At 38.5% G+C, this 23,098-nt stretch overlaps 1 protein-coding gene across 6 annotated transcripts in view; it reads right to left on the bottom strand.

The window, feature by feature from the left end:
• The window catches only part of LOC121929598 (copine-1-like), a 68,704-nt gene that overhangs the window by 25,993 nt on the left and 19,613 nt on the right, over positions 1 to 23,098 (bottom strand). For all 6 annotated transcript variants that reach the window (XM_042465326.1, XM_042465327.1, XM_042465322.1 and 3 more), the window contains 2 exons: positions 2,638 to 2,766; positions 955 to 1,134 (listed from right to left, as the gene is read on the bottom strand). In XM_042465326.1, coding sequence (XP_042321260.1) covers positions 955 to 1,134; positions 2,638 to 2,766 — 309 coding nt within the window. The remainder of the gene's footprint in view (positions 1 to 954; positions 1,135 to 2,637; positions 2,767 to 23,098) is intronic.

Genomic DNA, 23,098 nt, shown 5'->3' with positions numbered 1-23,098 from the left:
GTGAATATGGAAAAACCGCAAATAACAAAAACACTGTTTTTACCTGAGAGGACACCTCTCTCGGAATCTCTAGGTCCTCCAGTGCAACTCTGTGGTCAATGTCCAACATACACTGACCATAGAATGGCACTGGAGTACCTACAAATGGTCTTTCAGTGCAACTTTTAGTTAAAGTTGACCACAGAGTTGCACTGGAGGACCTAGAAAGTCCTAGAGAGAATATATTAATGAAATCCGTGAATAATCAAATCTGCAAATATCAAAGCCGCAAATATGGAGGGATGACTATATATGCACTAGTCACAGTGAAATAGGTAAGTAGCTGGTTTTACAGTTTCTAACACTACTGCCACCAACAATGCAATAAACAAGCATGCCCAAGATGTCCTGTGCCCCCCCCCAACTTCCCCTCAAAAGAGAGGAAGAAGATTCTATTTTTACATACAAGCAGCTTCTGACAGTTAGTTGCCTCTATATTTGTGCAACTAAGGCACTATATAGACGGGCGCAAGGGGGCGCCGTCGTCACATGCGAGGGGCGGCGGTTCCAGATGAGGGCATCAAAATGGCAGCGCCCTGTACAGATGGGTGCCACCAGTTTGACGCAACGGATGCTTAGCATTTGCACATCGCGACGCTATTGTGACATCACGAGTGCCCCGTTGGCGCACTGAGGAGTCACAATGGTGCCGCAAAAAGAACCCGCTTTTTGTGGGTTCTTTTTGCTTAGCGAGGAAGCCACGCAGTTTGTCCGCTGCAGCTACCTTGTGCAGCAAAACAAGGTGCAGGCAGACCGCCCTTTTTAGGCAGTCTGTACCCCGCCTAAAAATTGAACTTTGTACAAGTTACTTTTATAAACTGTCTTGGATCTCATATTTGGAGAAAAGTGAGGTATAAGTTAATAAATAAATAATACTGTTTTACAAAGCACGTGATAGTATCAGCTTTCCAGTACCTGTCCCAAGGTGCACTCTGCCCCTCCAAGGTAGTCATCATCATTTAAATCGTATGATTTGTTATCAATGTCATATACACCAAATTTCAGTTTCTGAACTTTCTCAAAATAATAATCAATCAGCAGCTTCTTTGAGAACTGAGGATTCTGGCAATTCTTTACTCTTTCTGTTCGATCCAGCTGTAGGAAGAAGAAAAATGGTAAAGTCTTGCTTAATAGTTTCTTTCACAGAATAGGATCTCGATCCTATGCAACTGTAAGTATTTAACTTTGGAAGCATCTCTATAGTAGACTGGAAGAAACTCCTGTTTGAAACCCTGGACATTTGTTGTCAGTCAAAGCGAACAGTACTGAGATGAATCAATAGTACAACTCATAATAAAGCAGCTCCCTATTAAAAATAACCTGCTGCTGTAGCTAGTACTGTACAAGCCATAAAGTTAATGGCCTTCAAAATACTATTAATGCACAGTCTATATTTTCTACAAAAATCCTGCCTTTTATTTTTTGTTTCATATCGAATAAATTTTTTAACATGGTAAAATAAACAATGGTTGTAGGTAGCCATGTTGACCCATGATTTAAAAAATCACAAGCCACAGTAGAATAATACTTTGATGCAACAAAGTTGAAGTCTTCTGATAGCGTTTTGGGCAGTACGTTTACCAAAATGTCAAGTTTATGTAGTAAATGCTAAGTGTGTTGTTGTTTTGGGACAATTACATACCCACCATTCTCTGTACCTCCCCTGCCCCCACCCCTTCTGTTGAGCGTATTAAAGGTATTACAACCACAAGTCACATTAATTGTTACACTCTTTCTGAACTATGGATGCTTTCCTTTGAAATGTCTCTTCAAGAAGTTACATTGAACAAATGCAGTGTCACTTTCTTGCCCTCCGTCCCAATGACCAACATTTAGGAAATGAATTAGCAGATTATTCATGAGAACAGTATTTTATAGGAACCTAAATATAAAAAAATAAATAACAGTTAAAAATTGGGATGTAGTACCAAAAATACATTACATTTTGTGGTCATTAAAAAAAATCCCTGTAATTTTTTAATGAAAGTTAAAAGACAGTAAATGTTTCTATAAAATAAATAAATCGCTGCTCAATCCACAAAACACACTTCCTTAGAATTAATTTTCATTGAAATGAGAGTCCAAATGTTTGTAGAGTAGGGCTGATAGGTTTTTAAAACAGCAACAAGGGGCTGTTAACACATAATACAATAAGGGGCTGGAACACACGAGGCCTACCTCAAGTCTTATGAGAGGAAATCCTCTCAGTCAGAGTTCCAGACTCCAGTGAGATCTCAAATCTCATAGGAACCCAAAGGCCCTGGAAATCTTACAGTGACAAGCCATCAGATGTCAAGAGGGGGGAACTTTACTGCTGTAAAGCCAAGTGGGGCTCGTGGTCTGGAAAAGAATGAGAGGGCAACATCCATGCTCACAACAGATCTCCTTCAACTTGTGGGATGTAATTTGAGGACAGTGTGTTTGACTGATATGAGCAAATACATGATTGTGGTTTCCTGTTTCATGTTCACAGGGAACACATTTTCTGGCCTTAAATAAAGGATATCCCTTACAATAAGGGACATCTAACAACCCTAGTGTAGGCGCAAGCCACACCAACAATTTCTGACAGTTTTCCAATTACAAAAAACTCCTTACTTCAGTCCACTGGTCTCCACCAACATCTTGGAGCAAGACGCACAGGGGATCCGATTTTGAGCCAACATCTTTATCAAGCAGATTGTCACAGGATATGGACAGTTCCACCTTGGTCACACAGTGAGCCATCTGTAAACAGATTGAAAAGGGAAAGGTGATTACTCGTTAAACAATATTTTCAAGGTTATGCACATAGAAGATGATGAATCTTCAGAACACCCAGTTTGCACTTAACAGTCTTACTCGATCATGGGTAGCTTCTAAAGATTGTCATTCAGGTCTTAATATAGAAGTGAAACAACATGACTTCAATATTTGGCCAAATACTACCCAATTATCATGTTGTTAGAGCTGCTTCACTCAGGGAAAACAGTTCAACTTAAAAATATAAATTAGCATGCTGCTACAATAGCCATACACAACAAATGTATATTTTGCTGCATAAAGTGCAGTGTAACATGCAAGAGGTCTAATGCCAAATTTGATCATTTGCATTTTTCCTTCATAGTAATTTGTACATGTAACTGTCCCTTAAGTATGAAACAAGAAAACCCAAGGTATTTTAAACAAAAAACAAAAAACTACGCTAAACTGACAAAACCTCTGATCATATATTTTACTAATCTTCTTAGTATAAATATTTCAAAATACCAGATGCAAATGTCTGTGACTACAGCAGCATTCCTGTTTTACGACATCAAGTGGAGATGCCAGTTCACATAAATGTCACTGCTCCAATCACAATTCTCCAAATACTTATACAGTGGTACCCCGGGTTACGAATTTAATTCGTTCCGCGGCGCCGTTCGTAACCCGAAAGATTTCGCAACCCGAAAAAAGGCTTTCCGCTAGCGCTGGAAAGCCGCTAGCCGCGCTTCGCTTTTAAATTTCGTGCCAAAAAGCGCCGAAACACACCGAAAAAAATTCGTTACCCGAAAAATCTTTCGTTACCCGGAACAGTTTTTTCCAAGCTAACTTTTTCGTACCCCGGAAATTTCGTAACGCGATCAATTCGTATCCCGGGGTACCACTGTACTGACTGCAAAGAGACTCCCAAAATCTACACAGTCTCTGGGCCTGAGCAGATGGGCAGGGGAAAAGCAGCTCGAGCCTGCTTTTTCCAAAAGCGGATCAAAACTCGGCTGCCTGCACAACCAAAGTGGGCCACATACCCATAGGTAGACCACAAAGTATAGTGTCAAGCCACACTGGCAGGCAATCTTTTTGGTTGCCTCCTCACCATGCATGTGCACCATCACACAAACGCACTGCCTGTGACCTTCAAGTGCTTCCCACATCCACCCAGATGCCATCCCACTGCATGGCCGCCCCTTTGACCCACACAGTTGCACATGTGATGCTCTGCTGATACAGGGCATTGGTGCATCAGTGTGTGAGTGATACACTGGCAAAGCACAATCATGGAGGGCCTTCATACATGTCCCTTTCACCCCATGCCCCGCTGTAGGACTGTCTGGTTTATGTACATTGTAATTACATCAATTGGTGTTGTCACACTTTCATTTTTTTACTTTGCCACAGCACCATACTAGTGCCGGGCTGTTTATATGCAGGTACGAAGATGCACATTTTCCAAGCTAAGCCAGAACATCCTAGCTTCTTTTTGCTCTGGTTTTTAGTCCTGGAACACAGCTTCATTTCACTTTCCACCCGCTTTGGAGAAGTGTGTTATATAAATGCCCCACCATCATATAAAAGCCCTGTCTGTTTCACCCCTGTCACAAGAATTGTATACTCCTACTCTCAGATATTCAAAACACTAACAATGCACCACATTTTGAAGACAAATGTCTGCTTTGAATACACCAGGACACATGAACTTAAAAATTAGTAAACCAAGATCAAACATGACGAGGGAGAAGAAGAACTCAAGAGGATTGAGGATATTCAAGAAATGGAACAGAAAACCCACTGGCTTCTATACTTCCAATTAAATGAAAGATTCAAATCAGACAGAAACAACAAGGAATATATAGAAAATAGAATGAAACAGACAAAATACTATTGGGAGACAAACCAAAACAAATATTTACATTATATAAAATACTTCTCAAAAGTAAATTAGAACAGGATTTGACAAAGGAACATATGCTCAAATGGGCAAAGGACATCGAAAAGGAGATACACTTAGATAAATGGTCACAAGTACAAAAAACATGCATATTAATTCCACCAGAAATCAGAACATCAGGGAGAATTATTACAAAATGGAGGTTAGATGGCACCAAACACTGGCCAAATTAGCAAAAATATATGAAGAACCCCGACCTACATGTTGGAAATGTAAAAAAAAAAAAAATTAAAAAATTATAGTTTCTTGGTTTCATATGTGGTGGACATGCCCTCTTTCGCTGGGGCTAATGATGCCCTCCAGCCTTAAGAACTGAGGTGCCTCCTTCGATGGAGCATGGGAGCAGTCATGCACCCTCTGGGGATTGCAGCTGCTTCCTGTCACTGGATCTGCCCAAAATGTTTCCTCCAACAGCAGAGAGAAGGGAGTGTGGAGAACAAAAGATTGTATAGGGAGGATTCCTAAATAATGGTGCAACACACAATATCAGGGTGGGACTTGGCAGAAAGAATGGTAAGGGTCTCAGAATGCAGAGCAGGGCTGGCTTACTATATATTCAAAAATTATAAGGGAATTAATGGGAGGGTGGGAAGGGGGTGAAATTACGTAGCTGTCTTTGTAAATTGTAATTTGTACCTGTATTTGTAAAATAAAAAAGTAAGTAAACCAGCACATGAAATATTGGTTTGAGAATGAGTTAACTACAGCAAACCAGCTTTGCAACTACAGTATATGCAAAAAGTAAGCACTACACAGAAACTTTAGAGTGCACATAAAGTGTGGTTATATAGTGAATATTTAAGATGGGGTGCTGAAAAGTTATCAGCCCAGCTCATTTCCCAAAATCTGAGCCTAATATTTGTCACTGTGGCTTAAAAGAGTGTTCTTTTGTATTATAAACTGCCAATTTGAAGGATTCTAGCTCTAATTTCTGATCTGTTTCAGATCACTGACAGAACCATGTCAACTAGTAAAGAATTTTCAACCACTGAACTCCAGGCTATCTTGAAGTTCCTGTTCCAGTTCTTGCAAAAACAAACACCAAAGGAAATCCACAAGTATATGTTGCAAACATTCAGTAAGAAATGTCTGTTAATTGTGAATAAGTGGTGCACTGATTTTCAGCCTAGAGATTTTGAGACCAAAGATGCATCAAGGTCTGGGAGCCTATCAATTGCCAACTCTTGAAATTGCTGAGTATGTTCATGACGTACTTTGGCAGATCGGCAAATCTCAGCTAAAACAACTGCTGAGACACTAGAGATATCCTGGGAATGCATTGGGTTTATAATTCAGGATCTATTAGCTATGCAGAAGCTGTCAGCCAAATAGTACAGAAATGTTTGAAAGGTGACCAGAAATGAAATGGAGTGAATACCTCCAAGTTGAGTTTGCAGCATTTTGAGCAGTTTAGTGACAATTTATTGGAACGACTCACCACTGTTGAAATATGGTTACACTACTAAGATCTGTAGACCAAACAACAGTCCTTTGCAGTGGCAGCACTAGAGTTATTGCCCTGACCAAGAAGGGCCTGGAACACACGGGCCACATGATCTAGGGGTGAGACAGATGGCTGGGAAGGAGAGGCCTCTGATCCCTTCTAAACTTTAAAACTAGTTTGAAAAGAAGGGGTTTTTTTAAAATGATTCAGAGGTGATAGCAGCAGAACAGTATTCCAGTGACCAAATATGATGATTTTTTTTAAAAAATGGAAAGGTTGAAGAGATTTGGGAAACTTGATACACAATGTGCCAAGTGCATCAAACTTCAGGGTGAATATGTGGAATAGCAGGTAGGTTTCATGGCTTTAGGGCCCAGAACACACAGGCCAAAAGAAATGGCTTCCGGCCACTTTGAGGGTGTGGAAATTGCTTTGATGCCATGCTCAGGTCCAAAGGACCAGATCAAAAACAAGCCATTTTAATCTGGCTCCTGCAGCATATGGCTTGGACTGCAGTGGCAGCCTGTTTTGGGAGTGGGCCATGTGGTCACCGTGGTCCCGGCATGATAGCAGCTGAAGCAATCAGAGGCCTCTCCTTCCCAGCCATCTGCTTCACCCTAGGCCATGTGGCCCATGTGTTCCGAGGCCAATAACTTTTCAGCACCTCCTCTTATTAAATAAAAAATATTTTGCATGACCAAATCTTTTCACAAGTTCAATTTAATTAATGCTGCTAAAGTAGCATGTCTTTCTTTGTTTTTTAACAAGGAAAAGAATGTACAAATTATGCATAACTGTGACCCAAAACATTCTACCCTAACATTTGAAATCACTTGATAAACATTTCCAGTAAACTGATATTCTGAATGCACAAAATTGAAATGTTTCAAAAGCTAGTATTCCTCAATTCCTCTCTTTAAATTGTAAGGCCTAATTCGACAGCAGACAGTGCAAAAATAACTGCAAAGTACTGTAATTGAAATCAGATATCATTTTAGCAGTCCTCAGAGCAATGCCAATGACCTCCTGTTTTTAACATAATCTTCTTTAATACAGTTATTCATTTCGACAGACCTGTATTTGTCTTAAGCAATTAAACACCCTACTGAGTCAGAGATGAGGTGGACACATAATCCCAAGAAGAACAGTCAGTTTGAACATCAGCCAGTTTACATAACAGAGTCTGAATGAACATGTTGGCAACAATTTGTACTAACATAATTTGAGGAAAACTCTATTATGAAACATGAAATAGCTGGAAATCCACTATGACAGTGACATAGAACAAATAATCACCAGACACTGAAATTCTACTAAGAAAAATAATGAAACCTACAGCCGAAGTATTGGTGTTCTGATTCATATAGTCATGAATTAATCTCTTAGCCAGAGCTTCTTGACCTTCACTACACTGTCAATGGTGTCAGATCAGAGTCATGGTAGAGGCCACGGCAGGACTCCCTTTTATGCAACTCCTCTCCTCCCCAAAACTGCCTTGATGCATTTTAGAGACTTTAAAAGACTGTTGGGTAAAGTGCCCCTCATGACTACTTTTGCAGCCTGTCCAGCACTGCCAGGTTCTTCTTACTGGAAAAATAGGATTTTCCCACATATTCAGATTTAGGGGTGCAGTCTCCCAAAATCCTGAATCCAAAATCCTCAAACTTTTAAAAATAAAAACCAATCAGAAAGTGGAATTTCAACCAATTTTACAGTCAGCCCTCTGTAGCATTCAACCATCCATGGGTTGAAAATATTTAAAATATATATAAATTCCAAAAAGCAAACTTGATTTTGCCATTTTACATAAGGGAAATGATTTTACTACCCCACTGTATTTAATGTGACTCGAGCAACCACAGATTTTGGTATTCATGGAGGGGTGTAGAACCAAACCACAGAGGCTACCAAGGATCCACTACATTTTAAAAAAACTTTTGGTTTGGAGTGGTGTTTCTTCCCACCTGTACCCCTCTAGGTTCAGTGATTTTGGAAGTTGCTTTGGAGCTGTTTTTTTACACATTTTTTAGCTGGATTGGGTCCCTGGGGGCAAAATTTGGCCCCCCAAATTGTAAGTAGCCCCACTTTCCTGTAGACCTAGTAGGACCATGTCCTACTGTTTCTTATATCTACAGACCCCAACACTAGCTCCTAGCTTTGGTCCTGTCACTTTTTCTCCATTATAGCCTTTTCTCATTGTTTACTAGGTTCCTGTTTAGCAGTCCACTGCAAAGTTTGTTTTAGGACTTTTGGATTTGATCATTTGTTCAGCTGCCTTATGGACTCCTTTTTTTCATCCCATTGTCTACTCCACATCCATTCTTCTGGGATTATAGGTCCAAAACACTTTGCCGAAATAATCTAATTTGAGACCACTTTAACGGTCCTGGCTCAATGCTAGGGAATTCTGGAAACTGTGAGACATTTAGCCCTCTCTGTCAGAGTGCTCTGGTGCTACAATAATGCAACTCCCAGAATTTCCTAGCACAGAGCCAAGCCAATTAATTCAGTCTCAGACTGGATTATTTCAGCAGTATGTTTTGGACCATAGTTCCTCGGTTTACATACTTTGTAAGCCTAGTTTAAGGCCATTCCATATCCTCAGAATGGCTCACCAATGTAAATTTCCTCTTTTAATTTGTAAAAAAAGTTCCCTTTGGAGAACCTTTAGAGAAGGTTTACTGTCAGCATTTCACTGTAATGGCTTTCTTTTCTGATAGGCTGCAACATCCATGAAGTTTTTGTGCCATACCAACTCTCCTTACAGCAATCAGAGGTTTAAAATTGGTAGAAAAATTCCCCAGTTTGTGGCATACACATAACCTATACAGAGACCACAAGCCTACAGTAAGATATGAGTGTGCATATTCTGTAAAACAAAATTAAATGGTCCTTTTATTCACTGTGACCCAAATCTCTTCTTTGATAGACATGTGTTTCTAATTCTATACACCCATGCTGTTACAATTATATTTAAGATACTTTGCTTACAGACCATCACATTAAGATATGCATCTTCCCAATTTCCAGCTCCATATAGCTCGGTTCTTATATTGTCATTTTAATAATTTTTAACTGGGTACATGTAAGTGGTAAAAACTATCACAAAATATTTCCTAGTGCAATCAAAGTTGCTAGAAATTGAAGCGTAAGAAACATTCAAGGTAACATAAATAGGAAAAATTATTGCTAGCTACACTGTGGGATTTCTAGGGCTACCTTCTGTGTGCAAATTGCATCCCTAGATTAAGGGGTAAGTGAATGGCTTGTTCTACTGGCTAGCAGCTCTTTGATGCCAACCAATCCTACATGGCAGCTAGCTGTCCCTAAAATATTATTCTTCAAAAATTACAAGGCTGACATGAGTCTGTCAAATAGCTCACCCAGGATATATCTTGGTCTTCTTTTAAAACATCTTTTCTGTTCATGTGAAATCAGAACCATGAAGCCTACTTGTCTAATCCTTACCGCCTGCATTTGGTTAGGTTACACAGATAAAGGCTTTTTAAAGCTCCTGCCTGCATTAAGCATTTCACTGGCTTCTCAGAACAGACTGTCCAGGTTGTCTTAACTTGCCAAAGGATGGGCCTACTGTGTGACAGCACATGAAATTAGCTGCATGACATTAGCTGCCTCTTAATGAGTACAGTATAAGAACCCTGGAAACACCTGTGGTGTTGGTGAACCCTTATGCTTAAATTGGAGTATCTCAGAGGTGTTGCCTTTTAATCTGTACTAGTATCACTTTATAAGAGCAGCATAACTCACAGTTTCTGCCGACCATTCTGAAAGGGATGGTTAGGGTTGAGTGTTTTATTAAAACCGTCAAGCATTTATAATCTGATATCACATCCCAGGCATTCTCAATCACTTGGACTCAATTCTTAACCCTACACTCCTTGTTATTAAAGAAGCCTCATAGGCCTCCCTCCAAATAAATGCTTTTGAAAATCCTTTTATAAATCTCTCATAGCTTATGATCCTTCCTGTGAAAAGCATAGAATAGGAGAAATCCAGCAACACTGGAACTTTAGATACAGAAATTAGAGGAGCACTTACAGACTGTGCATGAGTTTGTACATAAAAGCTTCTTTGGTGTCCATACCAGGAAAGGAATTAAGACAGGACAACAAATCTTTTGCCCTTTATCAACCATGAGCTGATAAACACCCAGAACAATTTACCAGAACTTGTTGCACAACTGGCAACAGAGTGGAATTCTATCAATTCTGGCTTCTAGCTAACGGAATAAACACTCTGCAGAATAGTCAGAGAAAAACAAAAGAGTATGCTGACCCAGACTCTGAGCTCTACTGATACAAATCCCAGAACAATCTCTATAATTCAGCATCACATGATAGCACTCCTGCAAAGTTGCATGATGGCTATGAAGCCACTATCCTGTAGGATGTTTAGCCAGTATGATGTTTTGTCTTGCAGCTAGCATGCCCAATGATCAGTGAGTTGTATTTCAAAATATCTGGAGAACACCAGATTGCAGAAGACTGGAATAAGGAGTTCCAGGACATAACAGGTTAGAACATTGCTGACAAATCATGATGTATCCTTGTTGTATAAATCCACATGTCTGTCTCTACTCAGATTCTATCATGATTTCTGGCAAGGATATGTTGTATGCCTCCTAGTATTTTATTCATATTTGTTCTCATCAGTGAAACTTTTGGGAAATTTCTGTCACCCTCTTCATGGGAGACAACTGTCTAGCCTCTAACAGTGTCAAAAAGCCATTTAACTTAAAAAGGAAGGGGGATACCCGTAGAACACAAGCAAGGCTGCATACTGTTACCTTATTTATTCAACCTATATGCAGAAAATATCAGGATTGGAGGAAGGCACATTAACAACCTAAGTTATGCAGACAACATAATACTACTAGCATAAAACAACAAGGACCTAGACAATTACTGAAAAGGGTTAAAGAGGAAAGCACCAAGGTAAGCTTAATGCTGAACATTAAGGAAACAAAAATAATGACTATGGATGATCTACAAGAATTCATCCTAGACAACGAGAAAATGAATGTCAAAGTATTCCCATAGCTTGGATCATATACTGGCCAAAACAAAGACTGCAGTCAAGAAATCAAAAGGCCAGGACTGGGAAGGGCAGTGATGAAAAAACTAGACAAGATCCTAAAGTTAAAAGATAAAACTCTGAACACTGAAGTGAGGAAAGTCCAAGTCATTGTATTCCCCATCATCATGTCTGGATGTGAGAGCTAGTCAGTGAAGAAACTGTTAGAAAAATAATCAACTCATTTGAGATGTAGTGCTGGAAAAGAGTGCTGAGGATATCATGGATGGCCAAGAAGACCAAACAAATGGGTTCCAGAACAAATCAAGCCTGAACTGTCCCTGAAAACCAAGATGATGAAACTGAGGCTACTGTACTTTGGCCACATCATGAGAAGGCATGATTCATTAGAAAAGACAATGATGCTGGGAAAAGTAAAGGGCAGTAGAAGGAGAGGAAAACCCCAGGCCAGATGATTAGAGTCAATCACGGAGGCCAAGGACCTGAGCAGTTGAAGACAGGAGATCTTGGAGATGTCTCATCCACAGGATTTGCCGTGGGGAGGCTGACCCAATGTCAGTCAATGACAGGCAAACTATTTGTAGCAAACCATTTTCACATTCATTATAGCATGTATTGAAATCTATGGGGGGTGTATACAGACAGATAGTAACTCTCAGCTATCTACTTTTCTCAAGTTTATTTTATTTATCTATGTATGTGTGTGTATATACACACACACATAAATAAAATAAACTGGAAAAAAGTCGATAGCTGAGAGTTACTATCTGTCACCTGCTCTCTCATCTCTGTGTAGTCCACAAAAACATATGGTAGGAATTTATTTCCCCCAATTATTGTCAAAGTTGCTACTGAATTCCTTTATCTTTTTCTCACTGACTGTTAGAGCAATTGCTGCTATATCCATTCAATTTTAAATTAACACTGTCTTTGACAAAAAGAACAGATATGTTCAATTTAATGACTGAAGTTTTCTGCAGACCTCAGATATATTCTTACACTGGACAAAACAATAATTTGGAAATGTGTATTATCATTTAACACAAGAGGCAATATATTCCTACTTAGTATTCTATTATTTTTAACAATAGAATAAACAGAATTCTCTTCCTTCGTTCATGGAAGGGAAACTTTAATTCTTTAATCACAATACACCACTCTAATGATAAATGAGTGGGCAAACCCGTCTGTTAGTTCAGAACTCAAGGCTGAAATTCAAGGATAATACTGAACTAGCACAAGGTCTGTTGGTACTGCAACAGCTTCCTTAAGCTAAATTCTACAAAGCCAACACCAAAGCACTGACAGGTCTAGAAAAATACATATTTCTTACAGAAGACATATATGACAAAAAAGATACCAGGATCACCCACGAAATTTGCATCAATGAGCTACATTTCTGTTGCTGTAAAACAATTTGGGGGAAAGCCTTGGAATTTTAGTATTCCGAGGTTCATTGTTTTCAGCATATCTTCTCCTCTCTCACAAATAATCCTCTTACCCAACAGCACAATTCCAGGCGAAGAACTTTAATATATTTAAAGTAGTGTTCAATAACTGCTTCTTGATACAGCTTTTCTAATAAGTTTGTCCTCTCAAAAATAGACACCTACAAATGGGAGCTTTCTGGTTAATTCTAAATTGATTATTGAAAGATGAGGAATGACTCCAACTACATCATTTCTGAAAATCTGCACTGTTGCAAGGGGCAGAGATATTAAAGTAAGGACTAATTTGCCAGCTTTGACATTTTCAGATATCTACTACTCTTTTTCTTAAGAATTCAAGTAAAGAGTTTTTACATTTCTCAACCAGTTCTACCTAAACATCATGATGGCATGGATTATTTGGAGATGAAGATGCACTGCTCTTTCAAAAATGGATATTCTTACTTGTTACATAGATTGAATCAAAAGGACAAGTGTGTATCAGTTCATTAAACACATTTTTTCTTCTTGTTAAAACTGTATATATACCAGAAACAGCATCTCACATCCCTTCTGAAATGCAGATAAAAGTGTTTATATGGGAAGCGAATTGGAAAACTAGGTGACAAACATACAGTGGTGAAGGCTAATTTTTATGCCTGAACAAGAGCTGGCTATAGCATAGCCAGACTTACACTCCTGTCTGCTGCTTTCTATTAGCTGTTATTTCTTCCTGTTCCTTATCCAATAAGACTACCCATAACCATTTCAAAATATGAATACTCGAGTGGTGCATGTGAGACTGCTACACACATTCTTTGAACCTGAATAGCAACACCAACATCAGTTGCAAAAATATTTCAAGTGGGAAAAAATCCTAAAATTACCATTTAATCTTCATATAGCATGAATTGACTCAGATTACCTTTCCGGGCATAAGTGTATCTGCAAGACCAGGACTGCTCCTACTCAAATTTACATCTAAAACATGTGTACGCTGGCTTAAGGACTACCTCTCTAAGCAAAATAATCTACACTATGGACTTGTTTGGTAATTGAGACCCAAAAAACCCTCAGAAAGATACATAATTTGCAGAGACCTATTTGATGGGTACATGGAGTAGGGTTCCCCTGTTGTTGTTGTGCCTTCAAACCATTTCTTATTTATGGTAACCCAAAGAGAACCTATCACAGGGTTTTCTGGGAAGATTTGTTCGGGAAGGGGGATTGCCTTTCCATTTCTCTAAGGCTGAGAGAGTGTGCCTTGCTAAGGCCACCCAATGTGTTTCCATAGCCAAGGAGGGATCTGAACCCTGGTCTCCAGAGTCAAAGTATAACATTCAAACTACCATACCATTCTGGCTCTCAGATTTTCTCTGTCACCCCAAAACACAAAATTACAATAGCTTTCAGAAACGAGTTTAAATGCCTTCAATTCAGCTTTGCAAATAGTTGTAGTATTTTTCTGTTGTTTATTGCTTGTTTGTATGGTTTTTTCCTGGCCCCTTTGCATTTGTTGAACATTGCCTAGGCCTGAATTAGGTTTTTCATTCAAGCCCTTGACTTTGTGATAAGGATGCCTCTATATAGGTATAACCTAAGGCCTGATACAGACAGGCCAAATAAAGCTGCTTCGAGTCATTTTGGAGGTATGCTGTTTAAGTGATACATGTGTTCTAAGAGTCCAGAAGCCGCACCAAAGCCACGCTCCAATCCTAAGGAGTGGAGTGCAGCTTCCAGACTCTTAAGACACATGCATCATTGAACCATACCTCCAAAGTGACTTGAAGCAGCTTTACTTTGGCCTGTCTGTATAGGGCCTTAGTTAATGCAATAAATGTGTTGCTCAGCATTACTGTTAACAGAAAATTTGGGACCAGAGGGAGAAATAACATAGAAACAATGGGCATAAGTTTCTATACCACAAAAAAGAAGAGCAACTACAAAAAGAAGAGCAACTATTTATCCAAAACATTATGCGTATATGAAATGAAAGAACTAGGTCAGGTGAGCCTTGCAGAACTAAATAAAAACATTTTAAAACTTCTAGAAGCCACTTGGAATGTTTCATCCAAAATAAATCCATAAATGTATAGTTTTTTTTTCTTTCAACAGCCTCCACTTTTCTTATAATCTCCACTTAGGTGGCCAAAGAGCTATGCTTCTTTAACATGCTAGCAGTAGCTGGTGAGGCAGGCTTATGTTTTCCTATTCATGCATGCTCATTAAGGGATGCTTTTACCATGCCTGTTTTAGGAGGCTCAAACAACTGTAGCAGGATTGGCTAGAAGATAATCCCATTTTTTCCAGCTGAAGCTTTTCTACATTTACTGAAGGCTATGCTGCTGCAGCCTGACACCAGAAGCCTGCATTTCTTCAGCCTTCCTTCACCATTCTCCAAATGTTGATACTGTACTTGCTTTTAAAAACTCTCCAGCTAGTCAGAGGACAAGGATTTGTTAAGTGAGGTATGCCTATCCTTAGCAATCTGAATAGCTAAATCTGCTGTTTTTCAAGTTTACCTTTTGGAAATGAAAGTACACATTCTTCTCTGGCAAATTTCTCAATATGGCTAATTACTACAACCTGTGCATTTTTTTTCCATTGATGGAATTATGTTTTCTTCAAATATATGATATTCATGCCCTTTTTAGAAGGCCTTCGGTTCTGGTGCCTATTTTAGAATGCTTTTGTTTTCATTTACAATTCTCAGAGGGCATAAGGCTTTGAATAGTTTGGTTACATATAGATTCCATAATCCACATTGTATTGATTACTTCTTATTCTTCTCTATTGGATAGGTTACCATTACTTTTGACCAGAAAGTAATTATTGCTCAGAAATGATGAGCTGACATTTTAGAAATGATATGAAATCACTTCTCGGCCAATTTATAACTAAAAACTGAGCATTTAAAATAATTTTCTCAACAAACTGTCCCACCACCCTCAGAGGTACATCTGGTGGGAACACAAGAGAGGGCCTTCTGGGGGGATGCTCCCAGGCTCTGGAACTCCATTCCTAAGATTAGACTGATGTGCTCCATACTATCCTTTTGTAGCAGATGAAGAGCTTTTGGGTTTTGGCAGGCTTTTGTCAGCTGATTTCCCAAGTAGAGCAACCTTTCAGAATGGGCTGTACTGTTTTGTTTGTAATAGTCATGTTTTAACCTTTGTATATGATATTGCCCGTAGTAATACTATTGCTGCTATGGCTGGCCCTTGATATCTGCTGGGGTTTGGTTCCAGGACCCCTACTTGGATACTCAAGTCCCGTTATATATACAGTAATGGGGCAGTAATATGTTGTCCCTTACATAAAAAGACAAAGATTTGCTTTTTGGAATGTATTTATTTTTGAAGATTTTCAAACCATGGATGGCTGAATCTGTGGATAGAAAATCTGTTGATACAGAGGGCAAACCGTATTATTATTATTACCATTACTATTACCATTACTATTATCCTAATGTGTTTTAAGCTCAGAAAGCTGTCTTGAATCCCAGACTTGGAAAAAGGCAAGATAAAAATAGTAGCAATGGCGTCTAAGGCTTTCATACCCAGCATCCGTAGTGTTTTGTGAGTTTTTTTGGGCTATGTGGCCATGTTTTAGAAGAGTTTATTCCTGACGTTTCGCCAGCATCTGTGGCTGGCATCTTCTCTGAATGCTGGCAAAACGTCAGGAATAAACTCTTCTAGAACATGGCAAGATAGACCAAAAAACCCCCAAAAAACTATAGTAGCAATGGCCTTCATTATTTTACTTCTCTTGGATCCAAATTTAGCGTGCCATTTTAAATAAACTCATTCATCATACTCCTACCTCATTTTGGGCCTGTCCTTAAGATTGTGTTATACCCATTTTCTACACAGAGGTCCAAAACACACTGCAGAAATAATAATCCTGTTTGAGACCACTTTATCTGCCCTGGCTCAATGCTAGGAAATTTTGAGAACTATAGTTTTATGAGACATTTAGCCTTCTCTGTGAGAGAGCTCTGGTGCAACAATAAACTACAATTCCCAGGATTCGCTAGCACTGAGCCAGGACAGTTAAAGCAGTCTCAGACTGGATTATTTCTGCAGTATGTTTTGGACTACGGAAAGTAGTAGTAACTAGAGTGACAAATAATGTTTAAACATCATGAAACTAACCAAATGCATGAACCAATGACAAAAAATACTGTACTTATAGATCAGTGCAACAGTGAGAATGTTCAAAGATCAATATATGTAAAGGGAAGCTCACTTGATGTTTCACTTTGTAAATTATTTTACAAACGTTTTGAGATTTGTATTCTACACTCACACAAATTCTCAGAGTGACTATATGACCGCATATGAGTGGCTGCATTGCTTGATCAATACACAATGTTGTGAATTTATTCAACTTCTGTCCTAAACATGAAGGGGGCTAATTTTGGTTAAACATACAACAGACATACAATTGTTGGCTTCTTTAGACATGGCATAACGAGGCAATGAGGTGATCAACTGTAGCCCCATCAAATATTTATATGTATAGTATAGTATAGCCAAATCCTATGAAGTTTTCATCTTCAGTATGCTTACATCCATTCAATATTTAAAGTTCTTTTTATTATACTAAAAGCTGAATGTTAGCACTTCAGGTTAGGATCCTAGATGAAGCAACTCTCATTTCATCCCCTTCCCTTTGCCAAAACCATTTCTAAATCCACAAATTATTTTTCCAGCATTCCAAAATGCTACTGACAGGACCATTCAGAATGTTTACTTCTTTTAAATGTTAAGTTCTTCCATAACAAAATTCTCTCATTACAAATCAGTTGGCTTTGCATACCACTCGCAGGGGCCAGGAACTCATGACCATCCAGATACTGTTGAACAGCTACTCCTGTAATTTCTCATACCAAACCGCCCTATTGTATGACTTCAAATTATGGCGACCCTAAAGCGAACCTTTGTTGTTGTTGTTAAGTACCCTTGAATCTACATTGACTCATGGCAACCCTGTGGATCACACTTCTCCAAGACTCTCTGTCCTCCACTGTTCTGCTCAGGTCCTACAAGCTCATGCCTGTGACCTCTCTGATTGAATCTATCCACCTGATATGTGTCTCCCTCTTTCTGCTTATTTCTGCCTTACCGAGCATCATTGTTTTTCCTAATGATCCATGCCTTCTCATGACGTGGCCACACTATGACAGCGAACCTCTCAGTTTTTCTTGATAAGTTTGTTCAGAGGGAGTATACCTTTGCCTTCATCTGTGGTTGAGAGTGTGTGACTTGCCCAAGGCCATCCAACTTGTTTCCACAGCTGAGCAGGGATTCAGACCCTGGTCTCCAGAGTCATAGTCCAACACTCAAACAACTACACCATACTGGCTTTCCATCAACCAGACTAAGTGGGGCTAACAGGAAGCATCTAGGAAGCCCCCCATTTCTCCAGCTTTGATCTACTGCTTCTAGTTTAAACGGATATTTTGATGTCTGTAGCTAATTTTCAAGGCCAAGGAACTTCTTTTAAGGCAAAAGGTCCTGAAAATCTTACTCAGTAGCTTCTACTGTTTTGAAATCAATATGGCAGGCTCATGGTACAATGCAGTCATTTTTACTATAAAATCACTTTACTGTACAGGCTTGCATCCTTCCGAGGTCGCTAAAATGAGTACCCAGACTGTTGGGGGCAAATTAGCTTACTTGCTGTTCACTGCTATGATCTTTGGAATAGCGGTTTATAAATAAAACAAATTATTAAAATTATTATAAAAAATCATAGTTGTTCAACAATTCTCTTCTCTCAATCCCAATACTTTATGGTCCCTTACACAACTAGAGCACTGTGATTCCCCTTCAGTGTCTATGGTATGAACACTGTATGTATTGTATTGTGTTGTGCTGTATTGTATTGTATGAACATTGGGGTTTGTGGTTTGGTGAGGTAGCATGAGTTCTCTTACAGAGAAGGCTAAATAAACCATTAATGTGACTAGTTTATTACAATTCATAAACCATATGAAATATTACATTTCTAGTGTGAGGAGTGCAGTCAAGCATGATTGGAAATAGCCAATGAAGCCCTGCATTATAGTGTTGTTGTCATGTCTTTGAAAGAAGTCCAGAACCTGTTTATTCATACTAATTTTGAGTGTTCTGGCTTGAAATTTGAATTCAAAAGGTGTTATTATCACCTATGAACAATGAATTTCATGGTTTAACAAGAGTCTCCAATTCCATTATTTCAGAGATAGTTCAATACTTTTCTGAGGCAGGCTTTAATCTAAAACTGGATATTACAACAGTGTTAGCCTGCAATGACTACCTGAGTTTAAATTGTTTTAAAACCAGCAGGTAAATCAAGTAATCATACATCTTAGTGTACATCCAGAGTATCTCTCTGTGAAGAGAAAAAGATGATCCTTCTGTATAACATCATAACCGTGCTTAGAAGTGTCATTTCTTTCCACAATAGCTATTAATTCATTAATTTAATTAATCTAATTATTTTAGATTATGCTGGAGCACATTACACTTATTCCTGTTTCAAACCAAACAGTGCAACTGATGGCAGAAAGGTATCTCATTACTTTTGTCTGCCTGGCTACAAACCAGAGGGCTCATCTCATTTTCCTTTAACTCTCATCCCTATAACTTTAGAACAGAACTACTAGATATGTACTGGGAAGAGTACATAAAAACAACTCAAAATTAATTATGTATAATGAAATGCAGCACAGGATATAGATGTGTGAGCTAACTACTGAAGTACCCCTTTCCTAGACAAAGCACAAGATGTATTAATTTGTTGTTGTGTACCTTCAAGCCATTTCTGACTAGGCCTAAATAAAATATTCATTCTTCTACCATCCCATTCTGAAACAATAGTGTACTAATGCTTTATAAAGTTACCCTCACCCCACCTTGTAATGTGCCACTGAAAGCATTACTGCTGACCTTGCTTCCAAAATTACTTGAAGTACTTTCAAATAAACAGTTCCTAAACTCGGGTATTCTGAATCCTTGACACTGTTGGAAGCCAATATGGAGGCTTGGTTTTGATATTCAGCTAAAGCCATTTCCAAACAAACCTAAGGTTATACTATACTTTCATGGGACACAACCTCCATCACACAAGTGAAGCTCCTGACAGATTTGGCGATCACTAAAGAATGCTAACCAGCCCATTTATGAACTCAACAAGACATTGTGAAGAAATCAATAAGCCACTGAATATGCCATTTCAGTATGAAAGTTATGTCTTCAGTGTGTTCACATGAAAGTTATGTCTTCAGTGTGTTCACATATTTCCCTCTAACTTGGGGGGGGGGGGGGAGAATTGCTCAATTTCAATCCTTATTTCATGAAAATACAGTTTTGCTGTTCTTTTTCAGCTGGAAACAAACCAAGAGTCAGTGTCAGTATATATGTGTATCTTCTGAACTGTGATTACTTCTTTTAGCACCTTTTCCTTTTTCCATCCAGCCCATCCTGAAACTACTATAGGATAATTTTATTGCATAAACAACTTCTGTAATGGTCCTTTGGTGTTTGACACACTCTTAAAACAAAAATGAAATCCGCTTACAATACAATTCACCTGTCATTAATTTCTGGACTAACATGAATCTTCTACTAACACTTTAAAAGCTGTTCTTCTGAATGTCTGGAAGCATATAGGTTTGATCCATAACTAGTTTTTCCTATGTGAACATGAAACAGGGAGTAGCTGATTTTGTTGACTGGGAGCAGTCTTGAAAAAAAAACCCTATGATAGGGTCAACTTAGGGCCACCGCAAGTCAGAAATAACTTGAAGGTACACAACAAAAAACGGTGCATTATACTCTTAAGGGGGATTTGAGAAAGGTGTGTAAACTGAAAACCCTTTGGGAAAGGTTTACATAGGTCCAAAACACATTGAGAACACTTTAACTGCCCTGGCTCAGTGCTAGGGAGTCCTGGGAATTGTAGTTTATTGTGACACCAGAACTCTGACACTGAAGGGCTAAATGTCTCACCAACTGTTCCCAGAATTCCCTAGCATTGAAACACAGCAGTTAAAGCAGTCTCAAACTGCATTATTTTTGCAGTGTGTTTTGGACCTTATTAAACAGAAGCAACTTTGTACTTCTCTGGGTACATGCCATATGTAATTTTTGATATTGTTATCAACTGAACTGTCCATCTATTCCCATTTTCTCATTGGAAAATCAACCATTTCTTAGTCAGAGTTCTGTTTATAGAATCACAGATGGAAGAGACCCCCAAAGGCCATCCAGTCCAACCCCTGCCATGCAAGAACTCACAAACAAAGCATTCCAACAGATGGACATCCAACCTCTGTTTAAAAACCTTCAAAGCAGACTCCACCACACTCCAAGGGAGTGTGTTCCACTGTTGAATTGCTCTTATTGTCAGGAAGTTCTTCCTAAAGTTGAGGTGGAATCTCTTTTCCTCTAGTTTGAATCTACCGCTCCAGGTTTAAACAGTTCAGCTTATACTGTAAGTATTTTCCGCAACAGAACTTCATGATTTCTAGACACTAGTTGTTAGCATATCCCTTTGGGTACCTTTTCAGGAGAATCTTTCATTTATATAAACCTTCTTAACTTATTTCTACTACCAATACTGGTTTCAGGGACTAAACTATCTCAGAAAAATAACTCAGCTCTGCTGACTTGAGTTCATAACTCTTAGGTTACACAACACTGCAACTATCCTAGGACACCTCAATGTCACAACATTGTTGAAGCTAAGAAAATAATCTAATTACTACAACAATAACACCTGTTCTGAATTACCTAAAAAGGGATATGCTACATTCAGATGTTTATCACCTAAGCTAACAAAGATCTGAAACAAAAATATTCCAAACTCCTAGAAAGTAGCAACAAAATTTTAGGAGACCAGGCATCTTCAAGCTTATCTGCTGACCATCCAGTTTGACCACACACTGTTTAAATGTTCATTCCTTGCAGTTTCTATCTACCATGTTTGATAGTCTACCTTAACTTCCTAGATGAAGGTGTAAGAAACAAAAGACCTACATCTAGAAGGAATATTCTCAAAAAATAAGTCATAGCAATATGAGTAAATAACTGCATTCCTGCTGTTTCAAGATTTCTTCTTTTTCAAGGGATGTAAGGCAGTTGAATCCGAATTCAACAAATGCATTAGAAACCTCTCTTTATTTGTATGAAGTCCAGGCACCTCAGACTTGAAGACTTCTTTCCAGTCATCATCTTGACGTGGGTTTTAGTTTATTTCAACTTCCTTAGACATATTTATACTAAAAGGTTTCTATAAAACCATTCACTGATCAGATCCAAGTGTCCTAGTTTAATTATAAGGTTCATGTTTCTTGTAGGGTAAATCTCAAAAGGCTTTGAAAATACTACAGAATACTACTTACCATAGTTATGAACAAATTGCTGTGTTAGAAATGCAGGCAGCTAATGTAAATAAATTAAAGATGCCAATTGACATCCAGCTATGTAGTTTCACCTACCTTAAAAGTGGTTAATATTCCTCTGGATTCTTTGGTTTAAAAGTATAACAATAGTATTCTGCTATGTCAGTGCCAAAATATCACTACAGTCCCATAACAGGTCCAACAGACCAAGTGTGACAGAAACACTGCTTTAGTAAAGAAAGTTATCTTCTTTTTCTTGTATTTTTGAACCTATGTAATGCATGTAAACATTCTGTGCTTCAGAGTCTTTGGTCCAACAAAAGGCATAATACCTATAGCTTTACTGTAATGAATACAGGAACACACGTATCTGAATAACACCAAAAAACCATATTCCACAAACGGCCACATATATAGCTTAAAATTAGCATCCCTTAGTGTGTCAAGTTTTGATGCTGCAAACAGGGATCTGTAGTTTCTCTCTGTGTATATTCAGGAAACATTGGTGTTAACATTCAGATGCAGTCAAAGGCATATTGGAAAGAGAACTCTAGAAAGGATAATTCAGATCTTGGTTTTAAAAGGTAAAGTAGTAAACTGTACACTGTATGTACACTCTTGCATCCTTGCAATCCAGTTTAGTACAGAATCATATTTAATACTTGTTCTAACTCGTATGTCTTAGTTTTGCAGAAGAACCATGTATTAATGAAATTGCACACAAAACTACCTGTGTCAAATATATTAAACTTGATCTGATTGAGAGTACAAATCAGAATGGAACACAACAACTTTCTAAATTTCAGTTGCCTACTACTTTGTTCCATGAGCCAAATTCTGCAGAAGCCAACATCTCACAATGCAGAGAAAAGAACTCTACAACACTAATCAAAGGCTGCCAAGGAGGTTCTCATTTTTTAAAAAAAAAATCATAGGTATATCACCAAGGGAGTACCTGTACATTATTTGAATTTATTACTTTTGTTTACTTGAATACATTTTCTCTGTAGCTCACTTTATTGTTGTCATTTTGAACTTTGCCTTGTACTGAA

The sequence above is a fragment of the Sceloporus undulatus genome, chromosome 4 (assembly GCF_019175285.1).
Source record: "Sceloporus undulatus isolate JIND9_A2432 ecotype Alabama chromosome 4, SceUnd_v1.1, whole genome shotgun sequence".
Lineage (NCBI taxonomy): Eukaryota > Metazoa > Chordata > Lepidosauria > Squamata > Phrynosomatidae > Sceloporus > Sceloporus undulatus.
This window is presented reverse-complemented; position numbering and strand designations above follow the sequence as displayed.